Source organism: Podarcis gaigeae (assembly GCF_964106915.1).
Source record: "Podarcis gaigeae genome assembly, chromosome: 4".
Lineage (NCBI taxonomy): Eukaryota > Metazoa > Chordata > Lepidosauria > Squamata > Lacertidae > Podarcis > Podarcis gaigeae.
Window position 1 is genome coordinate 105,118,865 of NC_139677.1, and position 24,229 is coordinate 105,143,093.

At 47.3% G+C, this 24,229-nt stretch overlaps 1 protein-coding gene across 17 annotated transcripts in view; it reads left to right on the forward strand.

Annotated features, from left to right (window-relative positions):
• The window catches only part of STIM1 (stromal interaction molecule 1), a 106,279-nt gene that overhangs the window by 19,172 nt on the left and 62,878 nt on the right, over positions 1 to 24,229 (forward strand). For all 17 annotated transcript variants that reach the window (XR_014563578.1, XM_083736457.1, XM_083736455.1 and 14 more), the window contains one exon: positions 21,330 to 21,460. Coding sequence is in view for 16 of the 17 variants with exons in the window: in XM_083736457.1 (XP_083592583.1) it covers positions 21,330 to 21,460 (131 nt within the window). In the remaining variant the exon portion in view is untranslated. The remainder of the gene's footprint in view (positions 1 to 21,329; positions 21,461 to 24,229) is intronic.

Genomic DNA, 24,229 nt, shown 5'->3' on the forward strand with positions numbered 1-24,229 from the left:
ATCAGCCCCACAAATAAAAACAATACAAACGCTTAAAAGGAACTCCATCTATAAACACAGTTTTCAAAAGTCCCAGTAGCAACGCGGGAGTGAGATAAATTCCTCCAGGCGTTGCAGCCGCTGTGAATTATTATCGAAAAGAAGCATTTCCAGCAGCTTCCCACCTGGGGGCTGCAACAGGAGGTGTGGTTAAAAATAAATAGTTGAGCACACTCTCAGAGTTGATGGGGAAAGGGCTGGTCCTGAATGTGAATGAATGAATGAATGAATGAATGAATGAATGGCCTAGCCAGCATCTCATGGATTCAGATGTCCCCTCAGTAGATGGGATTTGCAGTCCAGTTATCTCTGGAGGACAACAGGCCATGCCACAGCAGATGCCATTGTGGCTACCAGGCAACCTCTTCCTTCGCTGGCGTCAGAGCCTGGTGTTTTTGCCCAGTGGCTTTGCATCACACCTCAGTGGCCTGGGCCAATTCTTCCAAGAAGTCAGGAAGCCCAGTCCATGTGAAATGCACACAGAGATTAGAGGCCTGAGTTGTCTTGCTTGTTCTGAAAATGGCCATGTTGCTTTGATTTGCTTTCTGTGTCTCATTCTGCGAAATATCAGAGGGCACGCAGAGCTCCCTGAGTTTTATCGGTGCCGAAAGGCTCCCCATGAAAACAAAGAGCCTTTTGTTCTTTTAACCGCTTGAAACTTGTCTGTGGATCAAAACAATTGTTCTCACTTGGCACACTTGTCTGGCTAAGTTGACTTTTTAAAAGAAATAAACAAAAAGCTTTTACACCTTGAAGGGATATGTAGAGATGATCTTTCCAGATAAAATAGAGTCTTTGATCGCACTGTAGTGCACATATTGTTCATAATAGAATGATGCAATGGAAAACCTACACCTGGATCCATAATTGTCTAACGGTGGAGCATCATAATGACATTTTGTAATCTGTGTTTTCCGGAAACGGTGGAATACATTTTTGCATTTACAAAATTTTCCAGCTGTACGAAAAGATCTCTGCCTTAGATGTGCTATTTGTAAACCTGTGACCAGTGGTTTTTTGCTGTTTTTAAGGATGTGACTGTAAATTGCATTGGGACATAGAATCAAAGAATTGTAGAGCTGGAAGTAATCTAAAGGGTCACGTAGTCTAACCCCCTGCAATGCTGGAATATGTGTGGAAGGCAACTAATTAATTACTGTAACTGTAATACAGTCATACCTCTAGTTGCGTTTGCTTCATGTCGTGGATTTTTGGGTTGTAAATGCGGCAAACCCAGAAGTGTATGCTTCCGTGGTTTGCTGCATGCGCATGAGCGCAGAAGCATTCTGCACGCTTCACACATGCACAGAAGCACTCTATTGCACTCTGTGCTGGTGCAGAAGCGCTGCTTTAGTTGCGGACTTTTTGGGGTGCGAACGGCACCCCGGAACGGATCGTGTCCACAACTAGAGGTACCACTGTACACCCTGCTCCCCTGTGGAAAACTAAGGCAGCATGCCACCCAGGGCTGACCAGAGTTGTGGGCTCCCTCTGAATTTCCAAAGCATCTGCCACAATAAATTTGTCTAAGATGCCTTCTATCAAAAAAATGTTCATTTAATAATAATAATAATTAATAATAATATTTTATTATTTATACCCCGCCCATTTGGCTGGGTTTCCCCAGCCACTCTGGGTGGCTTCCAACAAAATATTAAAATACAGTAGTCTGTTAAACTTTAAAAGCTTCCCTAAACAGGGCTGCCTTCAGATGTCTTCTAAAAGTCTGGTAGTTGTTTTTCTCTTTGACATCCAGAAGGCCCTCGGCGCTGGACCTCAGTGTCCGAGCGGAACGATGGGGGTGGAGACGCTCCTTCAGGTATACTGGACCGAGGTATAATAATAATATTTATACCCCGCCCATCTGGGCGACTTGCAGCGTATCTAAAAACATAATAAAATTTCAAACATTAAAAACCTCCCAATACAGGGCTGGCTTCAGGTGTCTTCTAAAAGTCAGATAGTTGTTTATTTCCTTGACATCTGATGGGAGGGTATTTTGCAGGGCAGGCGCCACCACCGAGAAGGCCCTCTGCCTGGTTCCCTGTAACCTCACTTATCGCAGGGAGGGAACAGCCAGAAGGCCCTCAGAGGGCTAGATGAGCTTGTTCCCTTACCTGTTGGTATTCTACTCTGGGGCTTTATTTTATTATAAAAAAGAATCACACACTCTTAACTGAGCAGAATATTGTAAGGAAGACAACAACAACAACAACAACAACAACAACAACAACAACAACAACAGAGAAGTAAAAAGCTGGCATTCTGTGTCCAAAGTTTAGTAATTTATGTTTTGTTTGAAAATGAGAGTAAGCGTTGTGGAAATGTTGGGCTTCTTCAGCTGAAGTGCCGCTTCCAACTGGCAACGTTTAAAAGCAGCATTCCGCTCCAGATGTTTTTATATGACTTGCCAGAGAGATAAAAAAGGGGGGGGCAAAGCAGTTCCTTGGCTATAAATGTGACAGGGTCTGCTGAACAGGCAGGTGAAGAGATGAAAGTATGTGCTTGTTAGCTGTGCTCTGACAGAACTGAAGGCAGAGGCCCATGGAGGGTTTGCACAATGATGCTTCGAAATCGAACATAATTTGGGCTTGGACTACGGAACCCTTTCCATTTCAGTGGGGACGGGTGACGTCTCTTGAATACCTCCCTCCTTAGAGCTTTTAACAGACGTGGTCGCCTCCTCTTTCTCCTCCCCTCCACGCCAAGCAAAGACCCACCTGGCCCAGCAGCATCCCTCTCCTTCTTCCCTGTGGGAAACCCTTTCGTTCTTGCCCTGCTGCCTTTCTGCCTTCTTGGACAGACCCCAGTGTACTTCTGAAGCTCTGCAGCAAAAGAGAACATGCACTTTGTATTAGGGTGCCTTTGAAACCTAGACAAGTAGAAATTGTACAAATGAAGCCATGATAAACCGGACAAATGAGTTGAAGGGAAGAGTGTTGTTGTTGTTTAGTCGTTTAGTCGTGTCCGACTCTTCGTGACCCCCTGGACCAGAGCACGCCAGGCACTCCTGTCTTCCACTGCCTCCCGCAGTTTGGTCAAACTCATGCTGGTAGCTTTGAGAACCCTGTCCCACCATCTCGTCCTCGTGTCGTCCCCTTCTCTTTGTGCCCTCCATCTTTCCCAACATCAGGGTCTTTTCCAGGGAGTCTTCTCTTCTCATGAGGTGGCCAAAGTCTTGGAGCCTCAGCTTCAGGATCTGTCCTTCCAGTGAGCACTCAGGGCTGATTTCCTTCAGAATGGAGAGGTTTGATCTTCTTGTAGTCCATGGGACTCTCAAGAGTCTCCTCCAGCCCCAGAATTCAAAAGCATCAATTCTTCGGCGATCAGCCTTCTTTATGGTCCAGCTCTCACTTCCATACATCACTACTGGGAAAACCATAGTGTTAACAGTGATCCATGAAGGGGGGAAGAGTGTTAAATGGTCTAAAACCTACCTCTCTAAAAAAAGAGTATAAATTTCACCACCACCCCTCCTTTCCCCCCACTTCTTCCTGACATTATACTGTACTCAACACAAATGTCTCATAACAAATGTAACTGATCTGTGTAAAAAACTTTACAACTCTACTAGGGTCTGGAGATCCAGGGGGGTCCCACCCAAACTTCAATCACGTTACCATTGGGGGGGAGGAATTTGTCAAATTTGCAGATCATTTCTGAGCATATTTAAGGGAACTTATTATTTCCCAGTACGCATTAGTGTGGTGCCATTTTTTCCGTAACTTTTTACAACATTTGAGAAAAGAAATGGCATTAAGGAATTTTCAAAGTGGCAGGGTATAAAGCGCATTGCAAACTGTGAAACTCTCCTACAAGAAGCCGTGGTGGCCACCAACCAGGGAGGCTTGAAGAAAGGCCTAAGCAGGTTCATGGCTACGTTTTGCCTCCGCTGTCAGAGGCCAGATTCCTCTGAGTTCTGGTTGCTTGGAATCACAGTTGAGTGGGGCATTAAGTAATCACTTGTAGGCTTGCAAGAGCCAAGGGGGAGGAGAAGGGGATGTGAGCCCTGGAGATGCACAAAGTCTTTATAAACTAATCAGTGTTCTTGTAAACTGTTCGGAGATCAGATGACAGATGTCAGAGAAATGCCAGGGTGCGCTGAAATCTGATTAAAGGCATACTTTTCTGCCTTCCAGAGTTGGTTTTTCTTTTAAAATGTACATGCACTCTGCGTGTACATCTGATGTTAATTCTTTTCTGGCCTTCTATGATAGCGAATATTTTTCTTTTTATGTAGTGCCTGTAATCGGCAAAGATTCCCCAAATGCTTTGACAGTTGTATAATCGTGCTGTCGTGCTGTTGTGGGCAGCTAGCCCTGTACGCGAGGGGAAAGATATCTTAGTTTGGAAAGCTCTAAGCTCTCCACCAGAGAGAATGCTAAGTTGCTAAGAGGGCGGTGAGCCATTGACCATGGCTTTAAACTACAGCTGCCTCTGCCATCTTTGGGTGTAGATGTCTTAATCCAGGAGGGTTGGATTCCAGGTGCTTTTGTGTGCAGATGTGTTTCATACTTTCAGTTCCTTGCACAAAGGATCCTGGTCACTGCAGGTGGGGCTACCATAGCACCGTGAGTCTTTTGATCGCCATTTGGGATAAAATCCTAGTTTGTGTGTTTGTTTTTGTGCTCAGTTCAGTGCAGGGGGACCAGGTCACAACCAAGTGGAACGAGCAGGTCAGAGAGTAAATGAATTGAGCTGGGGAAAGTAGCTCCAATGAAATGAGGCAGGTGGGACTTACTGCTGCTGGCAACCCAGGCAGCTCCTGGGAGTGGTAAACTCCTGGAGCTTCCCTCTGACCCACCCCTCATTTGTGCTAATGCAGCACAACTAACGCAGGAGCATCACAAGCTGAGGCCCATCTCATGTGCCTCTTAGCTGGGGATGCAGCGGCCTGGACTCTCCCTATCTTTGCATGCAAACAGACCCTGTTTTGTGCATGTAGTCTCTTTGGCGATCACTTGTAGCTGAGTAAGATTGTCTTCCATAAACACAGTTTTGAGTCCATAAGTGACAGTGGAGCCAATTCTGGGGACATAGGTTTCTGGGTGAGAGTTGCTCACGGTGAGGGTTTTCCAAGCATGCCTTCCTCTTAGCACGTTTCTCCCTTTCATCCTGAGTTTGAACCCTGAACTTAAACTGCATGTAATAAGGTCCAGGTATCCAGTCAAGGTGTCCTTGCAGGCAGCCCTTAATTCAAACTTTCTGACTGTAAGAGTTATTTGACAGTGGAGATGGTGGACTTTCCTTTAAGCAGAGGAGGGGTGGCCTTCTGCTGTGGATGCTTTCGTTGAGATCCCTGCATTGCAGGGGGTTGGACCAGATGACCCTTAGGGTCACTTTCAATGCTATGATTCAGTGAAATGACAAGAAAAGGGATTCCAGCTGAAACATTGGGGGGTAAGAGCTGTTTCACAGTGGACCAGACTCCCACTGGAAGGTGGTGAGCTCTCCTTCACTGGAGGTTTTAAAACAGAGATTGGGGGCCCATTTGCCAGGATTTCTGTTGCTGAGATTCCTGCCTTGCATAGAGTTGGACCAGAGGACCAACTCTACAGTTCTGTGATTCTTTTGTTGTTGTTGTTAAATAGTTTTTATTCATTTTCAGTTACAAAAGTCCAATATAAACCATATTATATCAATACCAAATTACAATGCCAATTCAAATACAGATCAATCACATGGCCAATTATAAAATTTAAGTGGCCCTGCAGTTCTATGATTCTTGTTGGGCTGGGGCTGGAAAGGTAGACTTTTCACAGAGCAAATCATCACTGCCAGGGTGCAGCTGCCTGGCTGATCTGCTTGCTTTCCTGGGGGCCGGGGGGTCTCTCTCCTCCTCCTGCCCCTTAGCAAGGCAACCTCTTCTCTTAACAGGGGCTGTGGCACGACCATGGCCCGTTCCTTTGCACCTGCACTGTCTTGTCATGCCCTCCTTGGATTTTGCCCTCCTTCCATTGCTTTCATTCTAAGCTAAAGATCAGAGCCACACAGGATATTTTTAGTTTCCTTACTCTATTTATAGGCTGCCTTTCATCCACAGCCACACCCAAGATAGTTTGCAATGAAAACAAAAGCCTGGGGCTTGCTTTGTGTGGGTACACACGCCTCCTGGCCGTCCTCATTCAAAATGTTCCTCTTGCCATTCCTCAAAGTTCAAGGTGATCACCTCATGGCTTCTTCATAATTCAGCCGTCTTCCAGCTCAAGGTTTGGAGGTTGGCATATCACACTTATTTTACAGATGTGTATGGAAATTTTATTGGTCTTCAGACCCTTGTCCCAAGGCACCTTGAGTGGTGAAGTCTGGCAGCAGTTTCACCTGGAGAGTTTATTAGTGGCTTTCAGCAAAAGTGTGTGTTGTTTAAATAGCATCCAGTTGGTTTCCGCGGTTCGTCTTTGCCTCTCTTCACTTTAAAGGCGTGGGCTATGTGCCATACGCTAAGACCATCAGAAGAAACTGCAAAATGTGGTGCACCTCCAGAGGTGCTGGCAAACTAGAAAACTGGCTGCACCCAGAGCACATTGATTCCAAGTTCTGCCAACCTAGCAGTTCAAAAGCATACCAGTTCAAGTAGAAAGGTACCACTGTGGTGGGAAGGTAGACAGCATTTCTGTGCGCTCTGGCTTCTGTCACAGTGTCCTGTTGCGCCAGAAGCGGTTTAGTCATGCTGACCACATGACCTGGAAAGCTGTCTGTGGACAAACGCCGGCTCCCTTGGCCTGAAAGCGAGATGAGCGCTGCAACCCCATAGTCTCCTTTGACTAGACTTAGCTGCCTAGGGGTCCTTTTCATTTACCTTACCTATATTGATTGCTGCAATACTCTCTTCTTCAGAGACAATTACCGTATTTTTTGCTCTGTAAGACTCACTTTTTCCCTCCTAAAAAGTAAGGGGAAATGTGTGTGCGCCTTATGGAGCGAATGCAGGCTGCGCAGCTATCCCAGAATCCAGAACAGCAAGAGGGATTGCTGCTTTCACTGCACAGCGATCCCTCTTGCTGTACTGGCTTCTGAGATTCAGAATATTTTTTTTCTTGTTTTCCTCCTCCAAAAAGTAGGTGCGTCTTGTGGTCTGGTGCGTCTCATAGAGTGAAAAATATGGTGCTTTCTTCTATGATTCCCAGGCTGTGCCATTCAAGCAGCTGACTTAGTAAGAGCTGGAAGTTGTGGGGCTTGAGGAGCTGACCTGACCCCCTGGCAAGTTAAAGGGGGCCACAAGCCCTCTTTGATGGACCTCACTGCCTCATGAGTTCATCTAGCAAGAGAAGGTGGTGCCTTTCCTCCTGAGGAAATTTACATCTGAAGAAAGGTTCAGCGTTTGGGACTTCTTAGTTTAGAGAAAAGACGAGTAAAGAGATGGAATAATAAAAGTTTATAAAATTATGCATAGCATGGCGGAAGCAGGTAGAGAAAAGTTTTAGTTCTCTCTCTCTTATAACACTAGAACTTGTGGACATCCTACGAAGCTGAATGTTGGAAGATTCAGGAAAAATAAAAGGAAGTCCTTCTTCATGCAACATGTAGATAAACTATGGAACTCACTCCCACAGGAGGCAGTCATAGCTACTTGGGTGGCTTTAAAAGAGGATTACATGAATGCATGGAGGAGGAGAGGGCTATCGATCACTACTAGCCATGACACCAAGCTCTGCCTCCAGAGTTGGAGACAGCAATGCCTCTGTATACTGGAGGGGGGATCCTGCTTGGATCCTGCTTGTGGATTTCCCTTTGGGGCAGCTGGGCAGCCTTTGTAAGAACAGGATACTGGACTAGATGGGCCATTGGCCTGATCCAGCAGGCCCTTCTTATGTTCTTATTGTGCTGCTTGGCAAGAAGGGTTTGTACCGTTGAGAAATACTTGGTGACCAGCCCATTGGGCACAATCATGACTGTTCACAGGGGGTTTTTTGGTCTCTATTTTGTTCAGATTCACTAGGCCCAATGCATGACCCACCAAGTCCAACAAGGCACCCCACCATCCATGAACTGTGACCTGAGCCCTCCTATTTTGCAGCCCCCAGACAAGCAGCGACATCACCAGGCCTGCAAAGCTGCAGGGGGTTCCACCATGCACGATGCTAGCTGTATTTCTCTTGGTGGGTTGCGAGTTGCAGTGCTGTGGGTTGTGGTGCTTTGTTTGAGACCTGTAGAAGGAACAGGGCAAGCACCCAAAAGACATGCAGAGGAGGGGGAATAGGAGAGGGCTGTCTGATGCCCTCAGCTGGGGAGTCCTCAGATGTTATATTTTTATATGCTTGCAGAGAGAGAGAGAGAGAGAGAGAGAGAGAGAGTGACTTTCTGGCTCTGCTGAACCAGAGCAGGAGGGACTGCATAGTTTTTGTGTTGGGCTATGAATAGATCTATATAAATCTTCCCATAAATGTAGAACTATAAATACTATAAAAAGAGAGTTTCTGGCCAGTCCGCCTGTGAGGAAATGGCTCTGTTGGTGTGGCCAGAAAGTGTTTGGCCAACACTACTCATCTCCAGGAATGTGTGCTTGGCCACCCTCCTTTCGTAGCTGGGCTAGTGTGCTCTTTTGAGGTGGGACGTCCAAAGGGTTCAAGCCTTGGGTGCGATTCCTAAGAAGAGCAAAGGAATAGCGGCTGCCACAAGCAAGAATGGATTCATACCCGTCGTTCTGTTTCTCGGTTGAAAGCGATCCCTTACAGTCCTTGCATTTGTTCTGTTTTGAGAAAGCTGAAACCCTTTGTCCACCTCTAAATGCTTTTGAGCCCCAGCTCCTGCTGTTTTTAGCTAGATTATATTAACTGGAGCATGAGAACCAGGAAGCGAAACGGGTAGCACAAAGTGGGCAAAATTGAGATAAGTTGCCTGACTCAATTAGATTAATTTGTCAATTAGATTCCCGCCCTCTCCAAGGTCCAATGAGTTAGGCTCAGAGTACACAGCCAAGCAAGACAATTCTTTTAATAAATGCAAATTGTATGCTGACAAACCAAGGTGAGATACCCTGAAACGCATGAACAAGACTAGGAACACTCCCCAGCCCAGCGCTCTGGTAATCAGTTCGCAAACAGAACTGTTTATTAGCAAGGTGTAATTGTGGCCCCCACATGTACTTAAATGAACCAGTTTTGCATTGCTCTTTGCACTATTCTTGCTGATTTGTTGGTAGTAGCATGCAAAGCCCTTAACAACTTGGGATACGTTGAGCTGCGAGATCCCCTTATCCTCATGTATTCCCACTTGACCGCTTCAGTCTTTGGAACTGGCACCGTTGTTACAAGTGCCACAATAATACTCATTCCGCATTTGTAAGAATACAATGTTTTAGTGTGGCAGCTCCTGCACTTTGGAACTCCCTGCCTGTTGATGTCAGGCAGGCGCCATCACTGTACTCTCTTCAGTGCCTGCTAAAAGCATTCTTGTTTAGGCAAGGCTACCAGATATTTAGAAAGCTGATGCAAGTTCGGTCTGTTTTTAGGCTATTGCTGTCTTAACTTTTTGAAAGTCATAAACTATTATTGTTTATTATTCTTAATGATAATTTTATTTTACTTTTTTTGCACACTGCATTATTATTATTTTTTACAATCAAGCGGAGTACAGTATAAATTTAATGAAAATAGTAATTGCAAGGGGTTGGACTAGGTTATTATTTGGGTCCCTTCCAAGTCTGCTATTCTATTAATCTGTTAAATAAATAAATCTATTAATTTAATTAATTAATTAATTAATTAATTAATTAATTAATACTTGCCAAGGAGCTGCAGGTGGGGCATAAGTTTCTCCTCTTTTAATCCCCACAACAGCCCTGTGTTGTGGCTGAGAGGCAGTGACTGGCTCAAGGTTTATGTGTGCGGGGGGTATTGGGGGGGGCAGGGGGTCTTCATGCGTGTGTTGAGATCCACAGTGTGAAAGAAATGCCCTTCTGCCAGGGGCCTGACACCTTCTCACCCTTGCATTGGCAGCTGCCCTTTAGCAAGTTTGGCAACTGGTTCATTCAGCTCAATATTGTCAACTCTGACTGGCAGGGCTCTTTCCCAGCCCTGTGTGAGATGCCAGTGGGGGAGACTTTCCTCACGCAGCTGAGCTGCAGTCTCTCTCCCCCCCCCCCCCCTGACACTTTTCTAAGCAGCTGCCATTGTTTTGGCCGGTGGGCAGATTACCCTGCAGAAAAGGTGAAAATATTTTGAACAATCCAAGGAATGTATATGGGCAAGCCTGTGGGCTGGGCTTTGTTGACCTTAGGGCTCCCCTCCCCTCGCTGCTCTTGCCAAAGCACAAAGCATAGATGCTGGCCTGTTTTTCCTAGGTTAAGTCTGCATTGCGCTCAGCGGCCGTTGCCAAGAAGCACTCTTCAGATGGAACTCTGCATGTGCCCATAACTGTTTGTCGGTTTCGGCTTTGCTCTGATCAGTGGTGCCATTGCAGACAATTAGAGAATGCAGCACTAGTCAGCGCAAGGTATTTTCACACACTGGCAGCTGTGCATAGAATTGAATGTTCATATGGAATCCTATGAAGCAGTTCAAGGGGTCCACAGAAAACAATTTAGTAATGGCAGACAAGTGTCCCGAATGTGTGGTTTCCTTGGCGCTGAAGCCTTGGGATTTGCATGCACTGCTCTGGCCATTGTCCTAGAAGCCCTCTCCCCTTCTTTCCACCCCTCACAGTGCTTTCCACATGCCTGGCATGGAGAACGTGGATGGAGAGAGGTTTATCTCCCTATCTCATGACACTAGAAGCTGAATGTTGGAAGATTCAGGGGGAAAAAAGAACTTCTTCATGCAGCACATCGTTAAAATTAGGAAACTCTGGATGGCTTTAAAAGAGGATTAGACAAATTCATGGAGGAGTTGAGGGCTACTGATGGCTCCTAGCCCTGATGCCTATGCTCTTCCTCCCTGGTCAGAAACTGCAACGCTCCTGAATGTCACTTGCTGGGAACCACAGGAGGGGAGAGCCTTGCTCTTGTGCTCAGTTCCTGCTTGTTGGTTTCTCACAGGCCTCTGGCTGGCCACTGTGAGAATAGGATGCTGGATGTAGAAGGCATTGACACAAATTTCGAGAATCCTTTTGGTCCACAGTTGCACAGTTTTGGCATACAGTCGTACCTCGTTTTGCGGCTGGGATCCGTTCCGGAGCCCCGGCTGCTAGCCAAAAAGGATGCAGGGCAAAGAGCTGTGTCTGCGTACGCGCGGGGGAGCGGTTTGCGTTTCTGCGCATGTGCGAGTGGCAAACCCAGAAGTAACCCATTCTGGTACTTCCAAGTTTGCTGCGGACGTTCGCCGGAATGGACGCTAGACGAGGCAGACGTATTACTGTACTGTGGAAGCTAAGATTAATCTTTATTTTGCATTGAAACTTGTTTTTAAGACTTAGTGACACTCACACAAACATCCCAGAAAGGTCCTCTATTTCTGGGGTTCATGCTAGACTTTCTGGGTTGATCAAAATTTTAAAAAGCAGAAATTTGAAGTGGATGCTACACTCAAGTTCTTGTAGTGCCTTCTGTCTGAGATCGCAAGACAGGAGGGTGACAGATATTGCACCCCTTCAGAAAGGCAGAATATATGAACTGTGTTACTTCCCTCTGAGGAATGAAATGTGCTGGCCTTGTGTGATATATATGGGTGGAATGAGTTTCCTTTTAAGTTCTTCTAAATCCTCTTCAGACATTAGGTAAAGCTGCAAGGAGCTTGCTTTAATGGAGTCAGGTCAGTGGTCAGTCTAGCGGCATGAGACTTCACCAGGTCTAAGCCTCTGCTGCTCTCATGGGAGGTTTGGCTGCTTACAGCTGAAACTGTGCAGATTAAAACCTTGGGCTCTCACACTTTAGCCTTGACCCAAGGCCCTAAAACCCCCTGCAGTTCCACAGGAGGGCAAGTTTGAGCTTCAGCCAAGATCCAGAGGCAAAACCGCATTTGCTTTTGCAAGTTTCTCCTGAGTGATTCACCAGATGCTGTTATGTGGTTCCTTGGCTTTCTTCACTTTTCCTTCTTCTCGTTACCTTTTCAAATGATTATTAGCTCCTCGTGGCTTTGGCTTTTTACGTGGGCTGTGGCTGACAGGAGCTGCTGACTCACTAAAGGCTGCTGAAGTCTCTCCCCCTGACACCGTTTCCACCCACCTCTGGCTTTCCATCTCTGACATTCAGGTGTAAAAGTGTTTATACAACATTTCCCTGCAGATTGAGCAAGAACCGGTCCATTTGCCCCAGTCCTTGTTTCTGGGTTCTGGCTATGGGATATGTCAGGAGGTCCTAGCTTCTTTCCACTGTGTGGTTTTGGGCAACCCAGTCAGATTGGCGGCATTTAAATATTAAAATAATAATAGCAATAAACAATGCCACTTATTAATAGCTTTTCCAGTAGTGCATTCCTTGCATAATTTCACAAACTTTTACCATGTCGCTTCTCACTTGCCTTTTCCCTAAACTAAAAAGCGCTAAGCGCTACACCCTTTTCTCATTTGGGGGGAAGGGGAGTGTTGCTCCACCCCCTTGACCATTTGGGTGGCCCTTTCTTGAACCCTTTCCAGCGCTGAATCTTGCCCCTGCTGGCCTACTCCCTGCTTCCCTGTTTGCAGGGGAACTCACAAGACTCCCATTTAACATGGAGCAGCTCAGGCCGAAAATATTTTAGAAATGAAATCGGATCCCTGGATGACAGGAGGAAAGGCTTGGTGCAGAAGCCTGCGGGGCACATTCCTGGTTCTGTGACCAGGCCCTGTCTTCCCAGGCTTGCGTTGTGGTGGAATTGCAGGAGTCGGAGCTTGCCAGGTGATTGAAACAGAAAGGTTATGTGAGTCAGAAGAAAGCAGCCAGAGGAGGGGCCGCAAGAGACGTGGGTTTATAATGGCACTCTGAGACATGGTCTGGTATGGGGAGATTTCAGGCGTGGCTGTTCTTGTTCGGACAGGAGACGGCATTAGAAGTTGCCTCTGGGCAGCAAAACTGGGGCTCCGTCATTCTAGAGAAGATGGCCTGGTTTAAGGCTGCTGAGAGACCCAAATTATTCCCTCCACTATAACACCGCTGAATGCATCCCACCTTTGACAGGGAAGTGCAGATCTTCGTGACACCTCTTTGCCGGTTGTTCTTCTGTTTTTTATATATCTTAAGTCGCTCTTGTTATCTAACATCTCCCTTCAGAGAGCTCAGGGGGGGTTAAGTATAGTGCCTGGGTGGTCTTTTGTCTTTAGCTAGACTTTCAGCAATAAGAACGTAATAATTTGTCCTATCCTCTTATAAAGTCATCTCGGGCGCTGGTCATCATTACTTCCTGTGGGAAGCAAGTTCCACAGCTTAACTATGTGCTGTGGAACGATGCGTAGAAATTCGTCATGTGTCCCCAAGTCATCCTGAAGGGCCCCCTCCTCGCCTAACAGTTCTAGTGGCCGAAACAAACATTCCTGGAGGTTCCTGGATTGCAACTGTTTGAAAGAGCTGGAGGAAGGTGTTTGGTGAGAGATGGGGAGGAAATCTGGCCGGGTGCCGGGCTTTGTATATACATAGCATTCTGCTTTTGTGTGGCTGTGTACTTAAAAACCACATGTGCAAACAAAGCCCTTCTCCAGTCCAGCGTACAGGAGGTCCTGCGCATGAAGTACTGCCGCTTTGGGGGGTGGAGGTCCTAGCGTGTTTGTTCTTTCTGGCTATACAAATTGTACCGCTGGGGGCGGGAGAAGAAGGGGAGGAAATGGCTGGGTAATTCAAGGAAAGCATAACCCTTAAACCTGCCTGCCTGCGTGGCTTCCCTCCCATCCTTTTTCTTTCTTGGCTTTTGCACCAGAGAAAAGCTCCCCTGCAGCGCCGATCTGCTTTGCCAGGCTCAGAGCTCAGGGAGCTTTTGACGGAAGTGGATTGTGCTTGAGCTGGAGCAAAGTGGCACTTGCCGATAACGCGGCGAAAACCCTTGGCCAGGCTCCAGTTGTTCCTGTGTCAGCACAGCATGCTCTGGGCGAGGCTGGCATTTTCTGTTTCCTCTGCAGAAGATGACGGCGAGGCGGTTTGTTCCTGCTTTCCCTGCCCAGTTGTCACATGGGGGGGTGTGTCTTTGGAGCTTCGTGGGTGGGAACCGAAAGGCACACAGCCGTTAAAACAGTAAGGAGGGGGCTGTAGCTCGGCAGGATGCATGCAGAAGGACCACGGGTTTAGTCCCTGGCAACTCCAAGGTCTGAGACTTTGGGCAGCTGCTGATGCCAGTCAGAATAGACAGCTCTGGGAGAGATGGGATGGTGGTCAAGCGCAGTGTGTGGCAGCATTATAGGTTTTGGGGTACATGATATGATTCTGTAGCTTAGAACAATAGAATCGCAGAATTGTAGAGCTGGAAGGGCACCCAAGGGGCATCTAGTCGCAACTCCCTGAAAGGTAGCTGGAAGTGGGGAGGCAGAAAAAGGTCCTCTTTTCCTTCCACTCTGCAGTTTTACTCTGAAGAAGTGTGCATGCACACGAAAGCTCATACCAAGAACTGACTTAGTTGGTCTTTAAGGTGCTACTGGAAGGAATTTTTCTGAAATCTTAGGCGCTGTATTGTACCCAGAGTTCAGAAACTGCCCAAGCTAATGAAACTCCCTGTCACAAAATGCGCCGAGAACAATGAGAGTTTCGAACACTGGCCCACTGCACTGAGTGAGACAGGGACCCTGGTTGCTCAGTCCCTAAAGAGCCCCAAACATAGGTGGGACCTAGAAACTCTTGGGAGTTGCCTGCAAAGGAGCATTGCTCTGATGTCAAGCAGCCTTCACTTCTCCAAGCACAATCCTCTGCAGCCTGGTGCTCTCTGGGTCCTACCTGCTTAATTTAGAATGGCTTCCAGCCACTTCCTTGGGCCCTTTTGCAGCAGAAATAGCCAAATGGAATACTTTGTCATTAAATATCCTCAACCTTCATGCTTCCAGGTGTATCAAGGATTTCTTCCCCTGCGTGTAAATGAGTGGCACTTGTGCAAGAGCAGATGGAGGCCATGTGGGACTTGAGCTGGAAATCCCTAGTTGGGGAAGGGGCTGTAGCTCCTGGGAGAGCAACTCCTTTGCATGCAGGAGGTCCCTTGTTCAATTTCTGACGTCTTCAGGTAGAATCGTAGAGTTGGAAGGGACCCCCAGAGTCATCTAGTCCAACCTTGTGCAATGCAGGAATCTCAACCATTATTATTATTATTTACTGAATTTGTATATTGCCCTATACCCGGAGGTCTCTAAACTAAAGCATCAATAACAGATGACCATTCCAACCTCTGCTTAAAAACCTCCAAGCAAGGAGAGTCCACCACCTTCCGAGGGAGTCCATTCCTCTGTCAAATAGCTCTTACTGTCAGAAAGTTCTTTCTAATGTTTATTCAGAATCTCCTTTCTTGTCATTTGAATCCACTAGTTTGGGTCTTGCCATCTGGGCCAGCCGAAAACAAGCTTGCTCCCTCTTGCATGTGACACCCCCCCCCCCCCGATATGTGAAGATGACTATCATATCTCCTCTCAGTCTTGGTCTCTTTTCCAGGCTAAACATACCCAGCTCTTTCAACAGTTTCTCTTAAAGCTCGGTTTCCAGACCCTTAGTCATTTTGGTCACCCTCCTCTGCGCACCTTCCAGCTTGTCAACACCCTTCTTCAATTTTGGTGCCCAGAACTGGACACAGTATTCCAAGTGTGATCTGACCAAGGCAGAAGTGAGTGGTACTAGCACTTCCCTTGATCTAGACCCTATACTTCTGTTGATGCATCCTAGAATAGCATTAGCCTCTTTTGTGGCTGCATCACATTGTCAACTAATGTTTAGCTTGTGGTCTTCTAAGACCCCTGGATTTTTTGCACAAGTCAGGTCTCCCTCATCTAATATTTGTGCATCTGGTTCTTCCTGGCCGAAGTGCAGAACCTTACGTTTGTCCCTATTGAAATTCATTTTATATATTCCCCAGTGCCTTTTGTGGCAACTTCTAAATGCCTGCTGAAAACTTTGCTATTCTACCAGGCCTATGCAGGCAATTAAGAACACACAATGCTAAAGTGATGTCTGTTTTTAACTCTCTTTATGGCTTTTAGTGTATGGTTTTATTGCTGTAAACTGCTTTGGTGTATTTTTTTGTGGCACAGTGGTATGAAGATTTTTTTAAAATAAATAAATAAATAAGGAGTGAGTGGCACATCCCTTGAGAGCTGCTTGGGGTTGCAACAGCTTCAAGGCATGCCTAGATAATTTGGGGTGCAGATTTTTAATTCTCATGAAGCCGCAGCTGTGTTTGCACGGGTGCTCTTAGTTGTGGTTCTGTGATTTAGTTCTGTGATTCTACCTCCAGGAGATTCTGCCTTAATACATAGATGCACATTAAAGCTCAGATAAATTGAAGACTCCACCCCCCCAAAAAAAAATCTTAGCATTTTTGTGTGCCCTTCTTGGAAATAATCAAAATAAAATGTTTGGTTATGCTCTCTCCCCACCCCCTTCTACCTCACTTTGTTTTTCTGGGATTCTGTAACAAGTTTTAACTTTTTGAGATAAGTTTCCCTCTTGGCCGCCTTTCCAGAATGAATAAACCGAGGCACGAAGGGTGGTGCTTCAGCCCAAGCTACGCTGCTTCGTCCTGGCCTCCTTTTATTATTCTGAAGTACCTCTTGGGGTAGCTGGCCGTGAAGGATTTAAGGCAGCCCTTTTCGAGTGCTGATAAAGATAATATCAAGGAGAATTAAGACTGCCTGCAATCTGAGACTCTGAGGACAAAATCCATCTGAAACCAGTAAGCCGGAAAGGAAACGCTAGGCGTTGTGCAACCGTGGATTGTGCCCCAGCTAAGGAGAAGAAATTTGAATAATGGGCACATAATGTTTTGATGGCATTGATAGTTGCCATGTGAGCTGTGCGACAACAGTATGGTGCCTGGCTGCCCTGGGGTGCTACGGAATGGGTGCCCCCCCAGAGACTTGGTCCACTTCCATGGGGGTCACTTAACCATTGCTCAGCCCTTTCTTAAAACCGTTGCTCATTCTGCCTCTTAGCTGACAGTCAGGATGGTTAAAAAGTCATTGAAAGATGGGTTGGTTTCAGCCTTTCACGGTATGCACTCGTGTCTCTTGGGTTTCTAGTCTGCCTGAGTGGTGTGTCTCAAGCTCCTGGTTTTGTAACTGTACAGATGTGACCGCAATAGCAAGGCAGCGCGCCCCCAGATAGAAGGATCCCACGCTGCTTTTGAATAATTCCTCCGTGGAGGTTCCTCAAGTGCAAGGCAGCCACTGGAAATGATCTCTGCTCTCAGCTGGTCTTCTCGCTTATTTATTTGTTTTAAACCACAGTGGCCCACCACACACAGCCAAACCATAAATTAAATTTTTTTAACAACAGAGTTTACAGAAAACAATCAAACACCGAAACAGCGGTAGGAAAAGCAGCATCAATTCTCCAGCTGCAACTCCGGTCAAAGGGAGAGAGTAAGAAAGAGAGACAATGAAAGCAGCCAGCACAATAAAACTCCCACCTGCACAAAATAAGCCGCATTGAAAAGAAAAGGCTTTACAACATGGAAGGAGGGGCAAGCTTGTTTTCTGCTGTTCCAGAGTGGAGGACCTGAACCAGTGGATCCAAATGACAAGAAAGGGGATTTCAGCTAAACACGAGGAAGAACTTGACCGAGGAATGGACTACCTCAGAAGGTGGTAGAGGGTTTCAAACAGGGTTAGATGCCCAACTGTGGAGGATTATTGAGCTGTGATTCCTGCATTGCAGGGGGTTGGACTAGATGACCCTTGGGGTCCCTTCCAGCGCTACAGTTCTGTGATTCTATGGTTCTATGATTCATTACCACCATACAAACAGAAGGTGAAGAAATGGGTCCCTGAATGCTTTTACTGTGTGTTTTTGTTTTTATTGCTGTAAACCGATTTGATATATTTTTATGATACAGCGCTGTAAAAACAAATAAAATAATGGATACCCGCCAGCTTTGCCCCCCCCTTTCTTTCCCGTTGCACCCACTTCCTCTATAGTTGCCACCCCCTTCCCCACCTACTTGAGGTCCTTGTGCCTTTGATAATGGCGTGACAGGCAGGGCTGGGCGATATCTGGCTTCCAGCATTGTGATATATCACCAGCTAAACACCACAATATACCGATATATCACAATGTCTGAAATAAGGATGGAGCTATGTAGAGGCATTGGCTGGCTGCACGGTTTGCCCCGCACCGTGGGGTGGGATTTTTGCAGGGCCGGCTCTTGTGATGTTCTGCCCCCTGCATGAGGCAGGAGAGACCTGGGCCTGCAGTTAGCAGGGGCTGCAGGAATCAAGAGAAGCATTGGCTGACTTCATGGCTCCCCCCACATTGTAGTTTTTGTATAGCACACCACCACATTCATGATTTGTGATATATTGCCAGGTCAAAAATTACGAAACTGATATCACGATAGGGACTTCAAACTGGTTTTGACAATCTATCAATATTGTCCTCTTGTGCCCTAGTGACAGGTAGACCTGCTGCTTTGCTCACTCCTGGCAGCCATGGTAGGGAAAGGGAGGAACAGATGACTTTCCTGGCTAAGGATGCTCCAAATTCCTCGTGCCTGATGGGACTTGCAGGAGTGTTGCACTTGGGTACAAGTACAGAAAGCGGAACGACTTGCCCCTAGGGTACTACAGTTGGGCTTGTCTCGCCGTTTTTAAAGGCACGAGAATCTAGGTAAACAAGATGCCTTCATCCCCTATGAGGGCAGACTGCCATGATGGGTAGCGGTGAGGAGAATGCCGGGCTGTAGGGTAGGTCTGTCCTAGACTGCATGCGAAGCGTGAAACTGGAGCAACAAGCACAACTCTCAGTCCAAACTCATGACTCTTGGCTCATGTGTCTTGAAAGTCATCCGAGTGTCTCTGGTCCCTCTTGGGGTGGGGAGCTGGCCTAATTCTCCTTGCGGGAAGCCGGCTGAATGAATGGGGGGGGGGAGCGTCTCAGGAGTTGCAGGGAACTGGGATTGCACCTTTCTCCCTTGGGGGCAGCAGGGAATAGAGCTGTAGCAGTGGCCGGAGGGCTGGGAGAGTCATCGAATCATAGGAGTGTAGAGATAAAAACCTCCAGCAAAGGAAAGCCCACCATTTTCCATGGTTGATCAGCTTTTACAATCAGAAAGTTTCTAAATGTTTAGTTGAAATCTCCTTTCTTGTCCTTTGAATCCATTGTTGAGGGTCCTCCCCTCTGGAGCAGCAGAAACCAAGCTCGCTCTGCTGTTTTCTTGACAGTGCACCCACCTCCTTCCTGGCTCCCCACCCACCCACTGCTTTTATATAGACACCTGCAATTCCAGGCAAAGCATGAGCAAATCCTCCAGGGCTGTGCTGTGTGTGTCAGCCGGCTGAGCCTTTTCTTGCCAGACACCTGCGCTTGCAGAAAGTTGCTGCTCTCTGCAGTCCTCTGACTCATCAGGCCTCCTTTAGCTTTTGAAACTTGCTCCATATCGCAGCCTGCCGGTTTCTCCTTCTTCATGTTTCCTTTGCTCCTGGCTTGCGACCCAACAGCACATATTCAGCGGCACATATTTAAGCAATGTGTGGAGGGGGCAGGGCAGGAGATGTCCACGTTTGAAACCTGAGAAGAGCTCCCTTGTTTAGATCTGCAGTGATTAGACACCTTGATATTGGATTTGAGGGGGGTAGGTCTGGGAATGCCAGAAATACACAGTCCTTAGCGTCATTGTTCACCTTTCGCTTAAGGGCTCTTCCCTTTGCTCTTGCCTTGATCCCATTTTTGAGCTCTTGACAGGTCCTTTACATTCTTGTCTGTCTGCACAAGGTGTGTGATGTCCCTATAACGAGGGCAAGGCTTTTCCAGCCTTTGAGCAGGCGGTCTGGAGGTTTCTGTGGCTGCCGTCTGGTGCAAAACTGGGCACCGAAATGTGTTCTCTTGCTTGCATTACAGCCACTGGAGGTTTTCCCTAATCTGTGTACTGTTTGACTTGCTTCAAACTCAGTAGCGCTGAAATCACTGGATCAAGCTCATCAGCTTTGTTGAATTAATTAAACTAAATAGTTTTAATTGGATTCTGGATAACCGTGCAATTAATGGTCATTGCTTTGAATTTTATTGTGCTGTTATCTTCCCTAGTGGGTTGTGCAAACCACCCTTCTGAACAATGCTTTTTATAGGGGAGGGGCAGTGGGGATGAGTTTGTGGAACCAAGCTGGTGGAGACCCCAAAATGTCTGGGAACCACTGCTCTAGTGCATCCCAGCCACTGGCGTAGCGTGGGTTGTCAGCACCCGGGGCAAGGCAAGTAATTTGCACCCTAATCCTAACCCCCAGATGTTGCACCCCCCACGCTACGCCACTGATCCCAGCAGCCCTTATGCCTTCCCCTCCTAGGTGTAAGGGGCACCAACATTTATGAAGTTTTGATGCCAGCTAAAAATGTGGTTATTTATCCAAGCATTTTAGCAAAGTGCTGTCTTTTCTTGTTTGGTTTTAAGTTTTACTTAAGTTTACAGAAATACTGTTTTATTGCGTTTTAATGTTGTTCCCTGTTCTGGGATTGTGAGGACAATGAATAGCAACTTGTACAAAATCATTTGAATGAACCAAGGCAAGAAACCCTGTATTTAAAGCAATATCCTTGCTACCTTCTGGAGTCAAAAAGGATTCTCTCAACCCCTCCACACCCAGCCCGTTGGGTTAGGAAGGCTTGTCTTTTGCAGGAAGGCAGGAAACTGCTGCTCCAAAGTGAAATCATGTAGCATTTCAGGAGCCACGCTCAGTCTTGAAAGCTGTGTAGTAGCACCTCTGAGCATGTGTGGAGTGCCTTCTACCCCAAGCCGTGAGGCTTTATTGATTGATTTATAGCACAAGGGCTCCTAGAGCGGCTTATATATAGCAAGGCCATCCCTATCTGCAGACTTTCAGCCTGAAAAAACCACGAAACGCAAGGGAAAGGGGACAGGGAGGGAAGAGGAAAACCAAAACTCTGGCACCAATTTCCATTGTTCCAATAATGACCATCTGGCCGAGTTTGGGGGCAGGAGGTGTCTGGTGGAGTGGGGCCTCCAACACAGCTCGATGGAGCAAGCATTCTTCTTCCTGTTTCTCCCACCGATGGAATGGCTGTGTCCCAAGTGACTGTCAAGGGGGGATTAGGCCTCATGCACTGGATTAGAGGTTAGTTCTTGGGGTGTCGCATGTCCCGGCTAGATAGACTCACCACTCTTCTTCCAGAAACGAAGCCCAATTGTGCTCAGTTGTCTCCAAAGGCCAATATCGTTTCCCCTCCCACCTGTCTGGAGAACTGGCAAGGCAAAATGCCACGCGTTGGGGCGTGACTTAACCCTTTTTGTTTTTATCCTCCCTCCCCACAGAATTCTGCCGCATCGACCAGGCCTTGTGCCACAACGAAGACGAGCAGCTCAGCTTTGAGGCTGTCCTCAACATCCACAAGCAGATGGACGACGATGCCAATGGCGATGTCGACGTGGAGGAGAGCGATGAGGTGAGGGCACAGCAGAGGGCACCCCACTCTCTCGGTCTCCGATCCCTCTCCTGACCTTCCCACTCCACTTAGTGTACATATGTTTCGGGGGACCCAGCACCCTCTCCCCACAGCACAGAGATTCTAAAATCTTACATTGTAAACAGCCCTGTGGTCTTTGGATGAAGGGCTGTATGCAAATTTAATAAATCAAGAAAGAGGTGACACAGTCAGCTTGGGTAGGAGGTGTCTTGGACTACAACTCCCATCAGCCCCAGCTAGCCTGGCCATCTGGAGGGCACCAGGTTGGGGAAGCTGAAGTTAGGCTGAAGCTCTTGGCCACCTCCACCTGCACCACAGGAAGCAGTGCTGGCCAGCAACCTAGGTGGCTTTAAAAGAGGACTAGGCAAATTAAGGGAGGAGGAGAGGGCTATAAATGGGTACCTCCCAGGGTGGCTGTGCTCTGTCTCCATAGCTTGAGGCAGCCCTGCTTCTGAATCCCAGTTGATGGAAATCGCAGGAGGGAAAAGGGCTCTGGTGCTCAGGTCTTGCTTGTGGATTTCTCTTTGGAGCATCTGGTTGGCTGCAAGAGAACAGGATGCTGGACTAGATGAGCCATTGGCCTGATCCAGCAGGCTGCACTTATGATCCATACAAAGATTATGTCTCCGTCAGTCCAGGACCCAATGCATTGCAGGGGGTTGGACTAGATGAACCCGAGGGGTCCTTCCCAACTCCACCATTTTATGAATTCTCTGAGTCTCCTCAGAGGACATCTGCGCCCACCCAGCCTCCCCCATCTGGCTGCTATACTCCCCCCCCTTCAAATTAGCCAAGAAGTTCCTAGCAAAAAAGGGGGGGATGATTGCTTGGTTTAAAACCAGCACAGGGCAACAACCTCCTCTCCCTTCCTGCCACTCTCATAACAATTTCGTACACTTAGAGATGAATGAGACACTCTCTGTTTGAGATGAATGTGCCGCTCTCTGCTTGTCTTTTGGAGCAAAAAGAAGATGGGAAATGCCAAGCCGCCCTTCTTATTGAATCCTTCCACCTGCTCCCTCCAGCTTTAGGGCAGTCGTAGTCCAGCTACTCTTGAGAGGCGGCATTTGTCCTCCTGTACGTCTGCTGCACATCTTGAAAATGGAGAGCATGAGGAGGCCCTATGTGTGTGTAGAAGCTGAGCCTGAGCGCCAGCTGCACACTCCTGCCTCCTGCGGCACTGGGGCTTCCCTTAACCTTCCTTCTCTTAAGCTTTCTTCTGAAACTATGCTGCTTTCCTTCAACATTGTCAAAGCAGGCGTGGGAAAGGAGCTGGAAAATGGCTGCAGGTGCTCTTCCATTTATTGTGCAATAAATAAGATGGAAAGCTTAGAGGAGCAAAGGGAGCCTTTGCACGGTGTTGAGAAAATAAATGGAGGGCTAAAAAGATTTTCTGAATACTCCAAGGTAGTAACCCTGGTGTCCCAGGTCCTAGTTCAATACTCTAACCACTAACACCACACTCCTGATGTTTAAAAGGGAAGCTAATTGCTCCCAGGGAAAAACTAGAAGCCTCTTCTTGAAAGAGATACATCTCCTGAGAGCCAGTGTGGTGTAGTGGTTAAGAGTGGTAGTCTCGTAATCTGGTGAGTCGGGTTCGTGTCTCCGCTCCTCCACATGCAGCTGCTGGGTGACCTTGGGCCAGTCACACTTCTCTAAAGTCTCTCAGCCCCACTCGCTTCACAGAGTGTTTGTTGTGGGGGAGGAAGGGAAAGGAGAATGTTAGCCGCTTTGAGACTCCTGAAGGGGAGTGAAAGGCGGGATATCAAATCCAAACTCTTCTTCTTCTTCCTTCACCTCTAATGGGTGAGTTGCCTTTGGGTAGCTGCATTTTGCATCCGTTGTCCATTTCCACATGTAGGTTTTTGCCTTGTGATTTCTAAGCACCACCCTTGGAAGTACCACTAAGCAAGTGGCGTTAATTCCAAATATATGCGTTTAGCGTTGGGGTGCAGGGCACTGGACTTCTGTGTCAATTTTTAAGCACACCGCCAGGTTTACCAAAATTGTTATGAGCTGGTGAGGCCCTGGCCAAGTTAGCAGAATGAAAAGTGACTATCTAAAGGGTGTCTTTTTCTTTTCCAAACTATGTTTGGAGGATTTCTCATGAGCAGAGCTGCTTAGAAAGGAATCCTCCCTAGAGCTCTTAAAGAAACAAGCCACATCTCTGAAGCTCTGATTAAGAACCTTCCTTCCCCCTGTTTCCCCTTAAGGTCTGGACTACTGCAGTTGCTTTCTGATCTTCTTTTAACAGATATAGACAGGGCTCTTTTTCAGCCGGAACTCGCTGGAACTCAGTTCCGGCACCTGCCAGATGAGTGCCATTGCCATTCTAAGAGAACGAGGGAGGTGTTCATGGTGAGTTCCGGCACCTCTTTTTCCAGAAAATGGCATTGGAAATAGGTATTTGGGGGGGGCGACCATTAATTTTAATCTGGAGCTGCAGAAGGGGCCAAGGACTCTGCTTTCAAGGCATGCAGTGAAAGTGGAGTCCTTTTCTTTGTAGCTGAGCAAGAGCTGGGGATCTCAACTGTTGTCTTTGGAAGCAAGGCATTTTCCGCATCTGAGCAACCTGCCCTGCCCAGTGGGTGTTCACAGCCTACATCTAGGTGTAGCATCTTCTCTAGGGAGATGCGCCTTTTGAGTCTTCTTCTCCCCCTCCCAGTGCATTTAGGGCTTTCTCATCCCTCCTTTCGCTGCCTGGAGGGCAGTTTCCCAGGGGAAACGTCTTGAGTTGGACATGCTTAA